The sequence below is a fragment of the Anastrepha obliqua genome, chromosome 4 (genome assembly GCF_027943255.1).
Source record: "Anastrepha obliqua isolate idAnaObli1 chromosome 4, idAnaObli1_1.0, whole genome shotgun sequence".
Lineage (NCBI taxonomy): Eukaryota > Metazoa > Arthropoda > Insecta > Diptera > Tephritidae > Anastrepha > Anastrepha obliqua.
Genome location: NC_072895.1, coordinates 100,909,775 through 100,927,924, shown reverse-complemented (window position 1 = coordinate 100,927,924; position 18,150 = coordinate 100,909,775). Strand labels below are relative to the sequence as shown.

Below are 18,150 nucleotides of genomic sequence, written 5' to 3'. Positions count from 1 at the left end.
AGTGATAGAAACAAGATTGCGCCCATCAGAGAGTGCATGACGTCATATTGGTGCAGTTGCATGAGAAAGATGGGAGAATGCAAAAAGAAATTACACAAGCAAAACACGAATAAATTGCACCAGTACGACGTCACACATTCGCTGAGAGCAGAGTAGCGGCCCATGATCGCCACCACTTTATTATTCTCTCCAGGGTGAACCCACGCTAGTTCGTATGCTTTTATAGGATCCTTCAGATATTTGCTTTGTTGTGCTCGTGCTGGGAGTAGCGTTTAGTGTCAGCCAGAGGGATGTGAGTCTCCTGGCTCGACCTTCTTCCCTGGTTTTTGTTTGACATTTTTTCCATACTTTTTAGGCACTCAACGCCCTGGTCTTCAGTATTAGCATTATACCGTGAAAAGCTGTGAAACTATAAAATATAAGGCTTATGTGATTTCAAATAAAGTTTAGATTTAAAAGATATGGTATCAAGCGAAGACCATTTCCTATAACTTTTAAAATAATTAAAAAAAAAATTTCATAATATATTAATTTTCAATAAATTAATTAACTTCGAAATTAAAAGGTGTGGTAAAATGAGATAACTTTTTGTAAGAATTTCTAGAATTATTTCATTTCAATAGTTCATAAATGTATGTACAAATGTATGTGTGATCGTAAGTAGTAACCGATTATGCCAAAAATTAAGCTTTCGATAAACATTTCTTCATACACATGTCTTATCTAGTAAGTATATAAATAAAATAAAAAATCATGAAGAATATACTTTTGTTAGGAATCTGTAGTAGCATTTACAACTAAGTTTTTCGTAATGAAATTTTAACGGTTACTGGCTACACTTAAGCATAAGTATTGACTTTTTAAAACGCCACGCGTCATTTAAAAATGCGCATATTTAAATTAAATGGCTGACACACAGAACAACACTGTACCAACAAAAATGGCAACTCAGCAGTACAGCCAACTGTGCCCTTTCACTTTCAAGCATACAATTGAAAGCAAAAAACAAGCGGCAGCACTGCCATAGCGGGCGATTGACGAATGTCAATGCAAAGCGTTTAGTGTAATAGTGTAATAATAGAAGAAAAAGTGTAAAAATCCCAGTTCAATGAAGTAGTGGGCAGCAGTAGTGTTAAAATCATTTGAAATTTTATTCAAAAACTCTTTCGAATTTGATGAAAGAATTCATTTCAAAACGTAGCAATAACGCATAGTATAAGTTGGAGTTAAGAGTAACGTGTTTTCAATAGTTTAAGTTTTGATAAGCGATCGCGCGTTTTTGTGTATTTGGTGCGTTTTTGTTTTTTCGGACAACGTTTTAGAATTTTCGTTCCTATCATCATGCCCTTGCGATTATATTTCACTAACTACGCGCTGATTTTGTGAACACATAGGTGAACAGTGACCAAATAGTTCACATTCAGTTCTTCGAATTGATGATTATTACAGGGTCGGTGATTGTGACACTTTGGCCAACCGTTGGCCACGGATTTAGTGATATTCGAGTGGCCCATACATCCTACTAACATAAAAACTCATATGAATGTACTATGTCGTTACTGTGACTATGTTGAGCTTGATTGTAAGCAAATTTAGTAACTAAAAGTTGTGAAGAAAAATAAACTACATATTATTTAAAAATATCGTATCAATATGGATTCCAGTACAAACCTTGGTGAGTAGTTTCTGTTTTATTGTATACTGCCAAATTCGCATTTCAAATTGAAATTTCAATTCAGCTGCTGCATTAGTAATGCTCGCCGCAGCGTGTATATTGTCTTTTGAATTTGAAATCAAATATGTAATAAATTTTATTGTTTCATTGACTCAATTTGGTGTTTTAACGCACCACGACTGGGATGATTGTGCTAAGAATTTTGGTTTTGGATCATGAAAATATAAAAAGTTGGGGAACTGCCGTGTGCTAATTATAGGGAGGTCTCGAGGAAGCTTTTGTTTGCGAAAAACATTCGCATGAAGATAGTGCAAACTTGTGTGAGGTGATGAGAATGCTTTTTAGGTTACAGGAATATTAGCTTTATATAAAACAAAACTATTTCTTCCTATACATCTAACATTGGTCATGTTATCAATCCTAGGGAGCAATTCTAACGTCATTGCACAGTAGGTGGACAGCAATGCCTCCAAAATAAGAAATTTCCTTATAAAGGAAATTTTTAGATAAAGTGTTGCCACACAACTTTATTTATATATTTTTTCGAACATAATTCTTGGTACGTGACTACCATTCGGCTCGAATCAACGCGCATGGACCACCAAAGTAATGAAACAGTTTTTTCTAATAGCGGTCGCCCCTCGGCAGGCAATGGCAAATCTCCGATTATATTTCTACCATGGAAAAAGCTCCTCATAAAAAATATCTGCCGTTCGGAGTCGGCTAAAAACTGTAGGTCCCTCCGAGTTGTTGAAAACATCAAGACGCATTATATATTTATAAAAAATACTTCATATATATCCGAATACGTAGTAAACGAAAAGTAATTTGGTATTAATACTTCCAATACAAGCAGGCCCAATATTCGAAAATTTGATAAGTAGTACTTCAAAGCAGTGCTGTTCGGACAGGTTGGGTCCAGAGGGAGAGCGGTGTTAGGTGAGTGGGCTTAAGAGGGCATGTGAATAGGTGGTTAGTATCGTGAGGGGTTCCTTAACGTGCCGGACATACATTGAGTATGTCGGGGTCGGTTCTAGATAAGTGTGAGTTTAATTTGATACAATATCCAGACCGTTATTCTGATGTCGGCATTTGGGGGTCGGAAGTTTGCGAAGGTGGTGAGAATCTCCCGATGAAAATCGTTTAATGCCAGCCTATACACCGTCCGATCCAGTCGTTGCAGTCGTGTTTGGTTTAGGATATTGTCGGCTAAGTCTTTAAACGTCGCCAGCAACATGTATTTGTCTTTGCCCCAAATGATGCCAGCTAGCGAGTTGATGATATGTTTGCAGAAGAGCACACTGTTGAAGGTGAAATTTTGGGGTTGTTAACAGTCGGTATTGGTGTGTCATCGACTTCCACCTTTAATCTACTATTTTCAGCTTTGCTTCGGTTTTATTTAACTTACTTTTTAATATTATGATGAAGAGTGTTTTAGTGTAGTACATAACAAGAATGATAGATTACCAGGTTTGGTCATTAACTATGGTGAAAAACACAATTCTGCGAGCAACTCCCGTGACGTGGCAGCCGAATTCTGTCCGCTTATTTAACAGGTATTTACACCCTCGTCCAATCAGTTGTTCAGAAGGCATGGGTGAAGGTTGTATTGATCTTGTTTATGTATCACCAACACAATTTCAGTTTTTAATAAACAAACCATTGCATAACTCCTGCTACGTCAGCTCATCAGCTAATTCTGTCAATGCCGGTTATCGGTCTGATATGGGCCTCACCTATAAAAATCTGTTCACCATGGGTATAAGAAGCTATGTGAAGCGGTGGGACATATAACGGAGGTTTATTTGGAATAAGTGTGAGATACCACCCCGAACTTTATACATTATTTATGATTGATTCATCCCCATTCATTTTGCATTCCTTAGATTAGAAAACGTCAGTAGTCTTATATAGGGTTTTATAAAAGACAGAATCTGTCAAACCTGTTTATTATTTAGTCACTGATGGCAAATCACCATGACCCAATTTGTTCCCTTCCCTTATTTTAATATCGTTTTTTATTTCATATCCATCAAAATATTGTTGGACCGCTTATAGCAGTGCCTTGAGAGTTTTCGCACAAATCTCGCATCGTGCGGTAATGACTTCTATTCTTGTGTTTCACAAATTTCCTTTCTTAGTCTAAAAATATTCATGTTATTCAATTACTATTCTTTTAATAAATTTCTGGTAAAAAGTCTATGCAAGATTTCGCTATGTATATACAAAAACATTTCCCGTAAATGGTTGGGGAAGGTTGCTGAAGTATAATGCATAACCCGTCGGGCGAACAGAAAGCGCATTCGAAATCATTAATAATTTATTTATAAATTGTTAATGTTAGCAACCTTGATTATTGTGCCAATTCCATATACTATCGGATATATCAAGTATTTAACTAAATCTGCAAAAATACTGAATTTCCCAGCAGTTAACAGGGCACGTGATATGTGTATGTATAGGGTGGGCCATAAAAAAAAAAAAAATTAATCTTTTTTCAAACTTTTTTTTTATTTTGAAGATTGATCATTGTCATTTATGAATAAAAAATAATATCGTTCAAATGACTGCCACGACTGGCTTTACAGTAGGCTATTCGATCAACCCAATTTTTAAGCATGGTTCGCATAGCATTTGTCCTTAACGGCTCCCCACAAAAAATACTCCAACGGGCTTAAATTACAGCTCCGAGGCCACCAATTGATATCGGAATTTCAGCTGATTATTCGGTTTTCAAAAACGGTAGCCAAAAGTTCGAGTGTAACTTTGGCAGTGTGACAAGTTGCACCGTCCTGTTGAAACCAAATGTCGTCCATGTCATCATCTTCAATTTTTGGAAACAATAAGGTTGATCATGTCACGGTAACGCTCGCCATTTACTGTAACCGCGGCCCCTCGCTCATTTTCGAAAAAAAATGGTCCGATGATGCCGCCAGACCAAAAACCGCACCAAACAGTGACTCGTTGTGGATGCATTTGCTTCTCTACAGTAACGTGTGGATTTTCTGAGCCCAAATCCGATAATTTTGCTTATTGACGTAGGCACCGATGTGAAAATCAGAAAAGAAGAAGAAGACTCACCACTTTGGAAATAGGTTTTCAATATTCCCCAATTTTGTTGAAGCGTGTAGCGTCCCATTTCGTAAATGTCAAACCTTTAAGTAAATTATGAACACATTTAACGTGTCATTTGTGTTACCATTCTGAAAAAAATAGGAGGGTCAAAACGCAAACGCTATATGGCCCACCCTGTACATACCCTCAAGGTTGTCTTCTTTGTCAAATTTCCTATTGGGGCGTTTTTAGTATCGAAATTGATTCAAAGATGGCGCTGGTGATTTTTCTCGTTTGACATTCGTCTCTGCGAACGTTTTGGGGTTAGATTTACGCAATTGACTTTTACACGGGTTATTAATCGGCGTGAATTTTCTTGCGATATCAAAGAAAAACCTTCTGTAAGTATTATAAATTCGATACTAATAATATACTTTTATAATAGTCTAAAAGTTTGTTTGCAGTTTTTGATTGAACTATCAGCGGAACAATGTCTGCTTTTGTTGCCGTACGTCAAGCAAATGCACTGTGTGTTGCGACCGCTGCTGTGGGTCGTTGCATAGCCACTCGTCGCGCACTGAGTACTGGACGTTTGATTCGTTGCACAAGAGGATCTGCCGCTGTGCTGTTACGTTGCCCACATCGTTTACCCACACTTGCTGGGGCCACACCTAGTTTCCAACACTATATTCGCTCATATGCTAATGAGAAAAAAGTATTTGAGCGGACCAAACCTCATTGCAATGTGGGCACTATTGGACATGTGGATCACGGAAAGACTACCTTGACGGCGGCTATAACCAAGGTGCTGGCGGAAAAGGAATTAGCTGAAAGCAAGAAATACAATGAAATTGATAATGCACCAGAGGAAAAGGCTCGCGGCATTACTATTAATGTAGCGCACGTGGAGTATCAGACTGAAACACGTCATTATGGTCACACCGACTGCCCCGGCCATGCCGATTACATTAAGAACATGATCACTGGTACAGCGCAGATGGATGGCGCTATACTTGTGGTTGCTGCCACTGATGGTGCTATGCCGCAAACTCGTGAACATTTACTACTAGCCAAACAAATCGGTATAAACCATATTGTAGTATTTATTAACAAAGTTGATGCTGCTGATCAAGAAATGGTAGACTTGGTTGAGATGGAAATTCGCGAACTGATGTCTGAGATGGGCTACGATGGTGATAATGTCCCTGTGGTGAAAGGTTCGGCGCTGTGTGCGTTGGAGGGACGTAGTCCTGAAATCGGATCAGATGCTATTATGCAGCTATTGAAAGAAGTTGACAGCTTCATTCCAACACCGGTTCGTGAATTGGACAAACCTTTCTTGCTGCCAGTTGAAAACGTCTACTCCATTCCCGGACGTGGAACTGTCGTTACCGGACGTCTAGAGCGTGGTGTGGTTAAGAAAGGCAATGATTGCGAATTTGTGGGTTATAATAAAGTTATTAAATCTACGGTAACTGGAGTTGAGATGTTCCATCAAATTCTTGATGAAGCACAGGCTGGTGACCAGTTGGGCGCATTGGTGCGTGGTGTTAAGCGCGACGACATCAAGCGTGGTATGGTCATGTGTAAGCCCGGTTCGGTTAAAGCTCTAGATCAGCTGGAGGCACAAGTGTACATCTTAGCCAAGGAAGAAGGAGGTCGCCATAAGCCATTTATGTCCTTTATTCAATTGCAAATGTTTTCGCGAACATGGGATTGTGCAGTGCAAGTGCAAATACCAGATAAGGATATGGTGATGCCTGGTGAGGACACTAAATTGATTTTGCGCCTCATACGTCCAATGGTGTTGGAACAAGGACAGCGTTTCACACTACGTGATGGTAATTTAACATTGGGCACAGGTGTTGTAACGAAAGTACTGCCGCCACTCAACGAAAAAGAACGAATGTCGTTGACGGAAGGCAAAAAGGCGCGTGAGAAGAAGGAGGCTGCCAAGAAATAAACCAAAATGAAGTTTGTTTTCTAATTATATTTAGTTTTATATAAATATCGTATACCTTTGTAATTGTAAAGTGGGGAATCGAAATGAGAAATGACAATTGAGCTCCTAATGCATTTCGATTTTCGTCACATAGAGTATGAAAGTTGCATTCAGCTTCATAATTCCATGCATTCAGTTGATTGTTGAATAAAGTCAGAAATACATTAAAAAATATGTTTATTTTTAATATTGGGTGTAAAATATATAGAGTTCTCGTTGGGTAGCGCAACAAATTACACTGTGCGACAGTGAAATTATACTTTTATAGAGACCTAGTACAACTTGTAGGTATAGTAAAACTAAGAAACATGGTATAGGAGAAATTTCCAATACACCCCCAAAATCTCATTTTATGGCCCTAAAACCGTTTTTCAGTAGGTTGATGTGAACAATCCCTCCTAACTTCGCCAATTTCCATCCGATTTCGAATTTGTTTTTTTAGTTCGAAAGAACAAAAACAAGCCTTTTTGACAGTCTGTTGACAATTTTTCTGAAATGACAACTGACGAGACTGTAGACGGAAGTATTCGGAATTTTTTTATTTTTTCTCTATTTTTTCAACTTTGACATCATTTTTGCGATATTATCCGATATTGAGGATGTTTTTTAGTAGACTACTGTTATAGTGAATTTAATTCTGCGTCGAATGAGCTATATTTGACTGTAATTGAATTAAAATTCATAGAGTTTTGCGAGTTGTGCGAGTTTTAAGATTTTATTTTTTTTACTAATTTTATAGCAAGTGTCAGTATAAACACATCATCAGTACGAAACAGTACAGGTTTAAAATTTTAAAAGATGTCGGGAAAAACTAATCTTCATTTCAAAAATGTTTGCTAGACCTGCTCCGTTTATAAGAGTCATCACAATTTTAGGGATCCTTGTCGGGCATCAGATTCGAAAACTCATGCAAGATGAGAAATTTACGAGTAAGCTCAGTGCAGTGGAAAGACGGGCATGGGAAAGTTTTAAATCATTGTGTGAGAAGTTCCTTGGAAATAAAAAGAGCTCTGATTATGTTGAAGTCGTCAAAGAGTTTTTGAGTGCGTACGAAAAAATGGAATGCAATATGTCCATCAAGATACACTTTCTGCACTCACATTTGAATTTTTTCCCGGAAAACCTGGGCCAGATGAGCGATGAACAGGGTGAAAGATTTCACTAGGAGATAGGAGTCATCGAAAAACGTTTTCAAGGGAAGAACTCCATCAACATGCTTGCTGATTACTGCTGGTCCTTGAAACGTAAAACAAGTGATGACTCTTATAAACGGAGCAGGTCTAGCAAACATTTTTGAAATGAAGATTAGTTTTTCCCGACATCTTTTAAAATTTTAAACCTGTACTGTTTCGTACTGATGATGTGTTTATACTGACACTTGCTATAAAATTAGTAAAAAAAATAAAATCTTAAAACTCGCACAACTCGCAAAACTCTATGAATTTTAATTCAATTACAGTCAAATATAGCTCATTCGACGCAGAATTAAATTCACTATAACAGTAGTCTACTAAAAAACATCCTCAATATCGGATAATATCGCAAAAATGATGTCAAAGTTGAAAAAATAGAGAAAAAATAAAAAAATTCCGAATACTTCCGTCTACAGTCTCGTCAGTTGTCATTTCAGAAAAATTGTCAACACACTGTCAAAAAGGCTTGTTTTTCTTCTTTCGAACTAAAAAAACAAATTCGAAATCGGATGGAAATTGGCGAAGTTAGGAGGGATTGTTCACATCAACCTACTGAAAAACGGTTTTATGGCCATAAAATGAGATTTTGGGGGTGTATTGAAAATTTCTCCTATACCATTTTTTTTAGTTTTTCTATAGCCACAAATCGTGCTAGGTCTCCATAAAAGTATATTTAATTTTTTTTTTTGTCACACCGTGTTATCAATGGTAAGTTTTGACAGTCGGCTTTACGTAACCGAAACGATCCCGATTTATATGTGGGCAAGGACTGTCAACTCAGCAGGATTTCCCGTATATGCACATCAATTATAAGTATAAAATTGGTTGTATTTGTCTGTGGACATTTTTTCTTTGGGTTTGAATATCGTTTCACAATAGATCAGCTCTGGTCGCAGTGCGTAATGGCCTTCTAATAATAATGGGAATATTCAACTTTTTTTAACCAAATATTATTTTCTTAAATTGAACTCGAAATTATGGAATTATTTCTTGGATTTTTTTATTATTCTCTTGAGTTCTTGGAATTTTATTCGTAATTTTTTATTTGATTATTTATTTATTTTATTTTGTAGGTATATCCACGAAATTAAAATGTTTTTTCTTTTAATAATTGAGAGTAGCGAAAAATGTATATTTTTTAAGATTTATTAGGTTTATTTTTATTGTTTTTTTTTTTTTTAATTTTAGCTCATGTTTCAACATAGATAAGAAAAGATTTGTTACTCCTTACTCGTTCAACATGATTTAACGGTTTAGTTACTTCTATGCTATATTCAATATATTTTTTGCCGTTTTTTTTTTATTTGAGCAACATTACTAAAACATACTTAATCATTTTTAGACTCGCTCAATGATACCGCGCCAATGCCGGAACTAAGTTTTGAGGATTTATTGGACGATTCACCTGTAAAGAAATCAATTGGCGCTGTTGATGATCCTTTAGAGCTCGAAGATGAATTAAATCCCATAAAGAATGATACTTTGAATACACCAGGACCTAAGAAACCACCGCAACATATGAAACAGTTGACGACAACCACAAAAACCACGGCAACTATTCCAGCGTCCCATACAAAAATCACAATGGAAAGTGCACCAATAGCTACTGCAACAATATCTACAAAACTAGCTGCTGCAGCAAACACAACAAATGCTGCTAAGACTACAACAATGACAGCGGCTTCCTCACCGGTAGTTTTAAACAGCAGAAACATTTTACCAAAATCAGTAACAAGCGGCGGTCAACTGGTGAAAATTTCGCCGAAAATGTTAATGACAGGCACATCGACGAAGAGCTCCGCATCATCAACCGTTGCAGTAACAGCCGCTGGCGCTACAAACACAGCTGGCGGTAAAACGGCTATAAAGACAGCAAATGGGCAAATATTGTATATTCAGAAGAAGACTACAACTGTTGCTGGCAGCGGCGGTATTGGATCTATGACCGGCTCACTCATCAATGCTTCAACAGGCAACTTTGTGTCTGCAGCTGCAACTACATCGACCGCCAGTAGCAGTAAAACCGTAGCTTTCAAACTAATGCGTACTGCCGCTGGTGGCTTAGTGCCTGTCAAAAGTTCAACTGCACTCACTGCATCTACAACAGCAACATCTGATTCGACATCGAAGAATACGCTTACACTGTCGCCAAAAGTGGCGTCACAATTGCATGCGTCTGCCGGCGGCAAACGTATCATATCAACTGCAGGTGGGCAAGTTGTGATTAAGACACCGCTAACAGCAGCCGCGTCAGCGACAACCACTAATGCAGCGTCGATTAATAAGTCAACGGCAGCAAGTACAACAGCGACAAATACAACTACCTATCGGTTGCAACAGAGTGCCACAACAACGGCTGGCACCAGTGCTACCGCCACCTCTACAGCCAATACAAGCAAGGGCGCTGTGGCAGGAGGCCACAAATTTATTGTGCAAGCCTCCAATTGCAAGCAAATTGTTGTTTCCAATCAGCAACTTATCAAATTATCCCCGAAGCCACCTACAAACTCTGCGTCATTAACATCGACTAGCAGCAATGCCGCTGTTACTACAACAGCCATCACGGCTGCACGTCAATTGCAAACGATACAATTGCCCGGTAAACCAGTGCAGTACTTGCGTATGTTGCCGAAGGGTTCCGCGGATGGTAGCGGTAATGTAGCATCGACCGCAAAAGCTACATTGACGAGCGCTGCATCGGTGGCAGGCCCCACACAAGTTACAAATTCTGCTACATCGACGATCAAGTTATTGAATGCGGCTGGCGTGCCACCCAAATTCACTGTTGTGCGCCCGAGTCCGACGGGCTCAGCAAAGCTCATTTTGACACAGTCGCCAAAAAAAGATGGCGGTGCATCGGTAACATTTTCGCCGATCACTTCAAAAGTGGTAAGTAATAGTGGATTGAAGCAGGGTTGATAGTTTTGTTAATGGTCTTTCTTCTTCAATAGCAAAAAACCATAGTGACTGTGCCTAATTTGCGCGCGTTAGGTGATGTGCAACGTAGTCAAAGTGTCGCCACTACCACCACCACGGCTAGCTTCACTTCCTCCACGTCCGCTCAATTAGTCAATACAAACTCCAACCAATCGTTGATTAAAAGCAACTCTGGCGTGGGTAGTGTTACTGCAGTATCCGCTACACTCATGCGTAAACATAAAATCTCTGAAATCAATTCGGAACTTAAGCGCATAACAACAGCTAATACAGGTGCAGCAGCAGAAGCCGATGGCAGCGGGGATGCGGGCGCGCCGCCTGAGGCGAAGAAGTTGGCGGTCGGTAATCGTATTGTTATGTTTCCACGTTCGATGCTACGCTCAACGGGCGGTGGGCAAGTGCGTCAGGTCACGGTGCAGTCGAATGCTGTCACAACGGATAACAACAATGGACGCCAATCGCCTACGCGAAAACTACCATTACAACCACAACAACAACCAATGCAGAGCGTGCTAAAGAGTAACAATAACTTCGTAACATCTGAGGCGAGCTCGCAGAAATCGCTGCTAATTAATGGCAAGACTCAAATGTTTCTTGCACGGAGGGGCGTAATTACTAACAACAACAATAAGAACCACAACGGAGGCAACTATAATAGCAACAACTCGGATAATAAATTATTAAATTTTAAAATCAAACTGGAACCCTTGGACGACAAACAAGATATCAAGCCAATACCGGAACTACTACCGGATGTGGCGAATGGTGGTATACGGCGCAAACACTGCAATTGCAGCAAATCACAATGCTTGAAACTATACTGCGACTGTTTTGCGAACGGTGAATTTTGTCAGGATTGCACGTGTAAAGATTGCTTTAATAATTTGCAATACGAGGATCAGCGACAGCGTGCAATCAAAAATTGTCTGGAACGAAATCCCAGTGCTTTCAAGTGAGTAATTCACTAATTCATCAATTATTTCCATATGCTTTTAATTTTTTGTCTTGTTGTATGAATTGTCTTGAATTAGTAAGAAAGCTGGATAAAAAAATTCATGAATTGATTTAATGCAATCAGTTAGTTCGGGGAAAAAGAAATACATTGTTTTTGCGTAAAATTTTGCGCAAATGGTTTAAAACTGTTTTATGGTCGATGGTTTAAAACTCTTGGGCAATGCTACGACTACTAACATGCCGGTCAACTTCGATTATTTCTGTGATTTTATTGACATTATGACATTTTCTTTAACATCAGAAATGCCTGCACGGAGTCGACGAACCCAAAATTGTACCGAATTTTCTCTTTGTTGACTTTCATTGTTAACACCCTGCAACTCACAACCGAATGGAACAAATAAAAAAAAGCAAACGAATTTTTTTAGTGTGAAATGTCACCTTGACAACCTTGACAACGAGCATAAATTGTTTGACCGATACTTTACGAGACATGGATGGACTGTAGTCAACTACCGAGAGAATAATGGAATTTTTTTCCCCCAAATTAATAGATGTATATATGTACAGGGTTGGCCATATTAAACTGACCCATGTGATTATTAAAAAAATATGGAAAAAGAAACAGTTTTTTGTGTTTCATTGTGAAAAACATTTAACCCCTTAGCCTACACGATATCTACCAATTGCGCGAGCTATAATACGCAAGAAATTCGTTCGCGCGCCGTGCCATTCAACTGTTCAGCCGTGTACCCGAACTGGCGCAAAGTGTATACTTTTCGTAACATATATATTTCAATGCAACGAAAGGAATTGTGAAATAATAAACAAGGTTTAGGTACAAATAGTAATTTTAAGATGTCTAGGAAGTAATCATAATCAATTGATCACAAAGTCTTTACCACGAGTCAGACTCGTTGTTTTCGCTTATGGCACAAATTCTTTACCACGAGTCAGACTCGTGGCTATAGGCTAAAGGGTTAATTTAGTTCAAGGAGACTCGTTTACATCACTTTTTGAATATGATATCGCGCAAGTGGTCGCCCTTAGCTCGTATAGCGTAATGTGCCCGTTTTTCGGCGTTTTCCATAGTTTTGGCCAGCGTCTCGGCCGATATGGCGGCTATTTCCCGTCGGATATTGGCCTTAAGTGCGCCTAGTGTCTTTGGCTTGTTGACGTAAACCTTAGATTTCAAATAGCCCCAAAGAAAAAAGTCCGGTGGCGTCAAATCCGGTGATCGTGGCGGCCAGTCAAAATCGCCGCTTTTTGATATCAAACGGCCAGGGAACAAAGTCTTCAATAAGTTGACGGTGGCTCGTGCTGTGTGTGGTGGTGCGCCATCTTGCTGAAACCAGAAGTGCTCCATACCATTTTCACGAACAATCGGCATCACAAAATCGGTTATCATGGCCCGATAACGCTCTTGATTGACGGTCAATGGTTGGTGTTGACCATTTTCAAAGAAGAACGGCCCAATGACCATATCAGCGCAAATGCCACACCAGACTGTAACTTTTTGGTCGTGGAGAGGTACCTCTTCAATAATTTGAGGGTTTTCAGTGGCGTAGAAACGGCAATTTTGCTTATTTACGGTTCCGTTCAAGGAGAAATGGGCCTCATCACTCATAATGATTTGATGCCAAAAATCCTCATCAGTTTGGGCCATTCGGACGACAAAATTGGCATATTCCAAGCGACGAGGCTTGTCGGCCGGCAACAGTTGTTGATTTAGTTGTATTTTGTACGGGAATATCCCCAAATCCAAACGAATGATACGTCGTAGAGTGGTCCGAGGGATGTCCAACTGAGCAGAACGACGATTACCTGACGTTCGCGGCGATGACTCGATACTGGCTCGTACGGCCGCGATATTTTCGTTAGATCGTCTTGGCCGCTTTTTATTTGGACGTCGGGTATTAGCCACAGTGCCGGAAGACAAAAATCTTTTGTGCATTTGCTTGATTGCGTTCTTTGACGGCGCACTTTTCACTTTATTTTTTTTTCTCCACGCACGTTGCGTTTTTACAATCGAGAAGGAATTGTGAATGTACAGCTGAACAATTTCAGCGCGTTCTATTGGGGTGTACTGTTTCATGGTATAAATCTCCTTCGACTGACGCTTCCAACGCGGTATGTCATTAGCTGATCTGAAATTACAGTAAAAAGTTATAGGGTTACTCAATGGGTCAGTTTAATATGGCCAACCCTGTACTTTGTTTGACAAGCTCAGGAATATTCCGAAATTCGCCAATTGATTTAAGAATTTTTTTTGCATGAACTAAGATTTATTTGCAATAGTATTTGGTTCATTTAATGGCGGGAATCGATTTAAACTTAATTGGAAAGAAATTAGATGAAAAATTACACTAAAAAAATAATAATATAAAATAAAATATAAATATAAATATAAAACTATAATAACTGTTTTAATGGCCTCTAAATATTTAGTTTTCGTATTTTTGTGAGCTCAGACCGGTGAAAAAAAATAATAATTTCAATTATTGCTTTAATCTTTTTGTCTGTCTATATGTATCACAATGGGCTATGAGCCTGAGTATGTCCCACTGCGGATAATCGCTTTAACCTAACCTGTCTATATTTCGACCTAAATTAGAAGTCAACTTCATGTAGCTTCAGGCGGAATATCAACAGATAAAAATATATAAAAAATATAAAAATTAAAAAAAAAAATATACCATATATATGTATATAAAAAATTTGCTCCAACATAAAGTTATTAATTTTTATATAACTAAACTAATTTAATTTTTATATAACTAAAAATAATAAATAATGAAAAATACATACATATATCATTATTAAACTACATTCAGTTAATTGAAAATGGAATAACATAAAAAAGCAGTAAAATGAAAATGTCATATTAAAAATTATTATAATTTTGTCAATTAAGAAAATTTGTACTTAAGAGGTTAGGGGTAGTCAGAGGCCCGATGATGATTTTCAATAATTTTGTTTTTCTAGTCAATTGCTTAATTTTACAAAAATAAAAACATAACATTAATACATCATGTTTCGACTTGACTTAGCAAAGTTCAAAAAAATTAATAATTGTAAAAGTTAAATTAAAAAATTGGCAGCCGCCGTAGCCGAATGGGTTGGTGCGTCACTACCATTCCGAATTAGTGAGAACGTAGATTCGAATCTTGGTGAAACACCAAAATCAAGTTTAAAAATTTTTTTCCAATAGCGGTCGCCCCTCGGCAGGCAATGGCAAACCTCCGAATGTATTTCTGCCATGAAAAAGCTCCTCATATAAACAAATTTTTTATATATCTGCCATTCGGAGTCGGCTTGAAATTGTAGGTCCCCCCATTTGTGGAACAACATCAAGATGCATGCCAGAAATAAGAGGAGGAGCTCGGCCAAACACCCAAAAAGGGTGTACGCGCCAATTATATATATATCGCTGCTTGTGTGGAAGCCCGTTTCTCCAGAAATCCCTTACGGTGATTATCACAAGTCCTTGGAGATTCGTCTAAGATCAATCGGTCAAGAGAAACTAGTTTTATTAATAGCGAATTTTGTGCCTGATCGAAGCTTTTTTTCAAAATTAGAATATGGCGGCCCCAAGATATATTTTTGAGATTTTCGAGAAAAAACCTGACAATTGTTTAAAAAAATCGAAATTTTTGAAAGAAAAAAATCCTACGATCAGGCACGAGTTTTTTATGTTATTCAAAAGCAGTATAAATTTTATTGAAACCCACTAAGCGGTTTTTAAGTTACAGTGATCACCAGTTTAAAAAACATAGTTTTGGGAAAAACTCATTTAGAGTTTTGCTATCGATTTATGAGCGCCCGAGCGCCCTTTGTTAATTGTTGAATAACTCGAAAAGTATTTGTCGTCAATATTTTAAAGATATATTAATGCAAAAAAAAAACCAATTTTTTGAAAATTCTGACTATCCTTAATTGCTTAATAAGTAAACGTTTTTCAAAGCCCCTAAATAATGCGCCACTCCAAAGTAGACGTCACAAAATATTTTTTTCCAATCACTAGTAATTTCAAAATGTACATTTAAGTTACGACATTTATTTCATACGCACTCTTTTCTTTATATTTAAAGTAGTACTTGAGCTTTTACACGCAGAAATAGAACTTGATTTGAATTTAAATATTTTGAATTTGCTACTAAACTGAGTAGGCGGTGACAGATTCGGTAGCGACTAAAAAGGAAATAATATTTGGCTGAGATTCATTTCTCATTTTCAACGTTATATTCATACTTTTCGCATTTTGGTTTATAATTTATAATAATAAGCATTGCCATTAATTACATGCGCATTTTTTTGAATTATCCTTTTCAAACTTTCACAGACCAAAAATTACCACATCACACGAACAAGGCGATATGCGTCACAACAAAGGCTGCAACTGCAAGCGCTCCGGCTGTCTGAAGAACTACTGCGAATGCTATGAGGCGAAAATACCCTGTTCATCCAACTGCAAATGCGTTGGTGAGTGTTAAAAAGCAATGCACCACATTTTTTCGTTTATTACAATAATTTATAATTTACTATAAACTAATGTTCGTTTAGGGTGTCGAAATATTGAGGAACGCCCCGATCTAGATATGGACCCCATTGATCCGAAGCTTCTGGCCAGCATTGCGAGTGCTTCACTACCAGCTGGCGGCCAGAAACGAACGTATGAAAAAACCAATAGCAAAGCGGCTGGCGGCATGGGCAATGATAAGTTCTACAAGGATACCGCGAAAGCTTTAGCAATGGGTAGTGATTTGCTGGCTGGTCTGGCTGGCGGCAGCAGCAGTGTGGCTGGCAGTAGTTGTAGTGGCAGCAATGGTGCGGCAGGCGGTGCTAGCTCAGCGCCTGAGAAGCAGCAATGCAACTTTATTACACAGGAAGTGGTTGATGCCACCATACAGTGTATGATCTCGCAGGCGGATGAATGTGAGAAGAATGGCTTGCCTACTTATCAAACCGAAAAAATGGTCATGGAGGAAATGGGGCGCTGTTTGGTGGAAATCATCGACTTCTCAATTCGCAATACCGATTCGAGTTTTACGCAAGACTAAGCGTGTGCGTGCGACTATCAATTGAAATTGTTGTTGATGTGAAGAACATTGTTTAGATGGAAGTTGGCTGGTTTTACGCCTTATGTTTTCATATTAGCTGACAAAAATGTATGAATACATTGCATAAGAAAATATACATTAGTAGAGCGTTAAATGCATATACATATATACATACAAATATATAATAAAGTATAAGTATCGTCTGTGTAAATAGGGACTCACTTTTTTCTTCACTCTTATATTAGTCTAATCGTATGCTAAAGAATCGCGCATGATTAGCATGGAACAATTTTAGAACGTACATACATTCGTAGAAAATAGAATCTTGGCAATAATGGAAGAGGCGTTAGGCTCGTGCATGTTTTATTTGGAAATTCATATATTCGTCAAGTCGAATGTTTGCAATATACAAAGTTACGAAATAAAGATTTTCTTTATTAATCGCTATTAAGTTTGGAAAGACTTTGTCAGTTTTTGCTTTTACAATTTATTTTTCGTTATAAGTAATTTTCGCCTCTTTTGAAAAGCAGCGCTTGAAATGCATATTTTCTTAAGGTTATTATATTGTATTTTATATTTGTTTGCATACTTTAAGTTTAAGTTTAACGTGAAACGCTTTCTCCCCTTCACACTACAGATATTTAGTTATACCTATTAATTACTATCGTTTTCACTTTTTGGTTGCTTTAATATTTACTAATAACGCAGAAAAGAAATCACTTAGATTGTAATTACAAAATGCTAAGCGTCCTCTTTTTTGAGTTTTGAAAATTATATATACACTTTTATATTCTACGTTTTAATAGCACACACACGGGTAGAAACATCTTATCATAAAAAATGTATATTGTATGCAAGAAAAATGAAAAACACTTTTAATGTAATTAATTTAAATTTTGACGTATCTTCGAAAGTAAGTAAATCAAGATTTGAATGTGGTAATATTAGCTGTTAAGATTCACGATTGTATAACTTGACCCATTGCAAATAAAGGCTAATATGTAATTAAAAAAAAAAAATAAAAATGTTTTAGTAGTAGATTAAATTATTATAGTATAACTTACCCCAATACCTTTTATGGGGGTATTATTAGGTGTTAACGGCAGCAGTAGTGATGATGATAAACGGTCCACTAGACAGGGCTAATTTACTGAGGCGGCAGCCGTTGGTCGGGAAAAGGCGAGTCAATCCGATGACGTAGAACCGGCTGCCATGGGAATGGCAGGAGGTCAAACTGCAACTTAAGGTAAAAGTCGATGACACACCAATTCCGAC

General features: G+C 37.8%; 2 protein-coding genes across 4 annotated transcripts; both read left to right on the top strand.

The window, feature by feature from the left end:
• The first annotated feature begins 1,090 nt into the window (after positions 1 to 1,090).
• Positions 1,091 to 17,086, top strand: LOC129243774 (protein lin-54 homolog). Its single transcript, XM_054881068.1, has 5 exons — positions 1,091 to 1,675; positions 9,267 to 10,813; positions 10,876 to 11,813; positions 16,158 to 16,297; positions 16,379 to 17,086. The coding sequence occupies exons 1-5, from the start codon at positions 1,654 to 1,656 to the stop codon at positions 16,873 to 16,875; spliced, it is 3,144 nt and encodes a 1,047-aa protein (XP_054737043.1). The 5' UTR covers positions 1,091 to 1,653; the 3' UTR covers positions 16,876 to 17,086.
• On the top strand, positions 5,041 to 6,903 carry LOC129243775 (elongation factor Tu). 3 transcript variants are annotated; one of them, XM_054881069.1, is made up of 2 exons: positions 5,041 to 5,130; positions 5,194 to 6,903. In XM_054881069.1, the coding sequence occupies exon 2, from the start codon at positions 5,220 to 5,222 to the stop codon at positions 6,690 to 6,692; it is 1,473 nt and encodes a 490-aa protein (XP_054737044.1). In that variant the 5' UTR covers positions 5,041 to 5,130; positions 5,194 to 5,219; the 3' UTR covers positions 6,693 to 6,903. The 3 variants fall into 3 exon arrangements, with proteins under 3 accessions (XP_054737044.1, XP_054737046.1, XP_054737047.1); XM_054881071.1 differs by having other exon boundaries at positions 5,183 to 6,903; XM_054881072.1 differs by having other exon boundaries at positions 5,175 to 6,903.
• Positions 17,087 to 18,150: the final 1,064 nt, after the last annotated feature.

Bases quoted from the DNA above. Each gene is read 5' to 3' on its own strand.
- LOC129243774 (XM_054881068.1), top strand. From the start codon at position 1,654: ATGGATTCCAGTACAAACCTTG. The intron at 10,814-10,875 runs GTAAGTAATAGT...CTTCTTCAATAG, and splicing joins CGCCGATCACTTCAAAAGTG to CAAAAAACCATAGTGACTGT. The intron at 16,298-16,378 runs GTGAGTGTTAAA...ATGTTCGTTTAG, and splicing joins ATCCAACTGCAAATGCGTTG to GGTGTCGAAATATTGAGGAA.
- LOC129243775 (XM_054881069.1), top strand. From the start codon at position 5,220: ATGTCTGCTTTTGTTGCCGTACGTCAAGCAAATGCACTGTGTGTTGCG.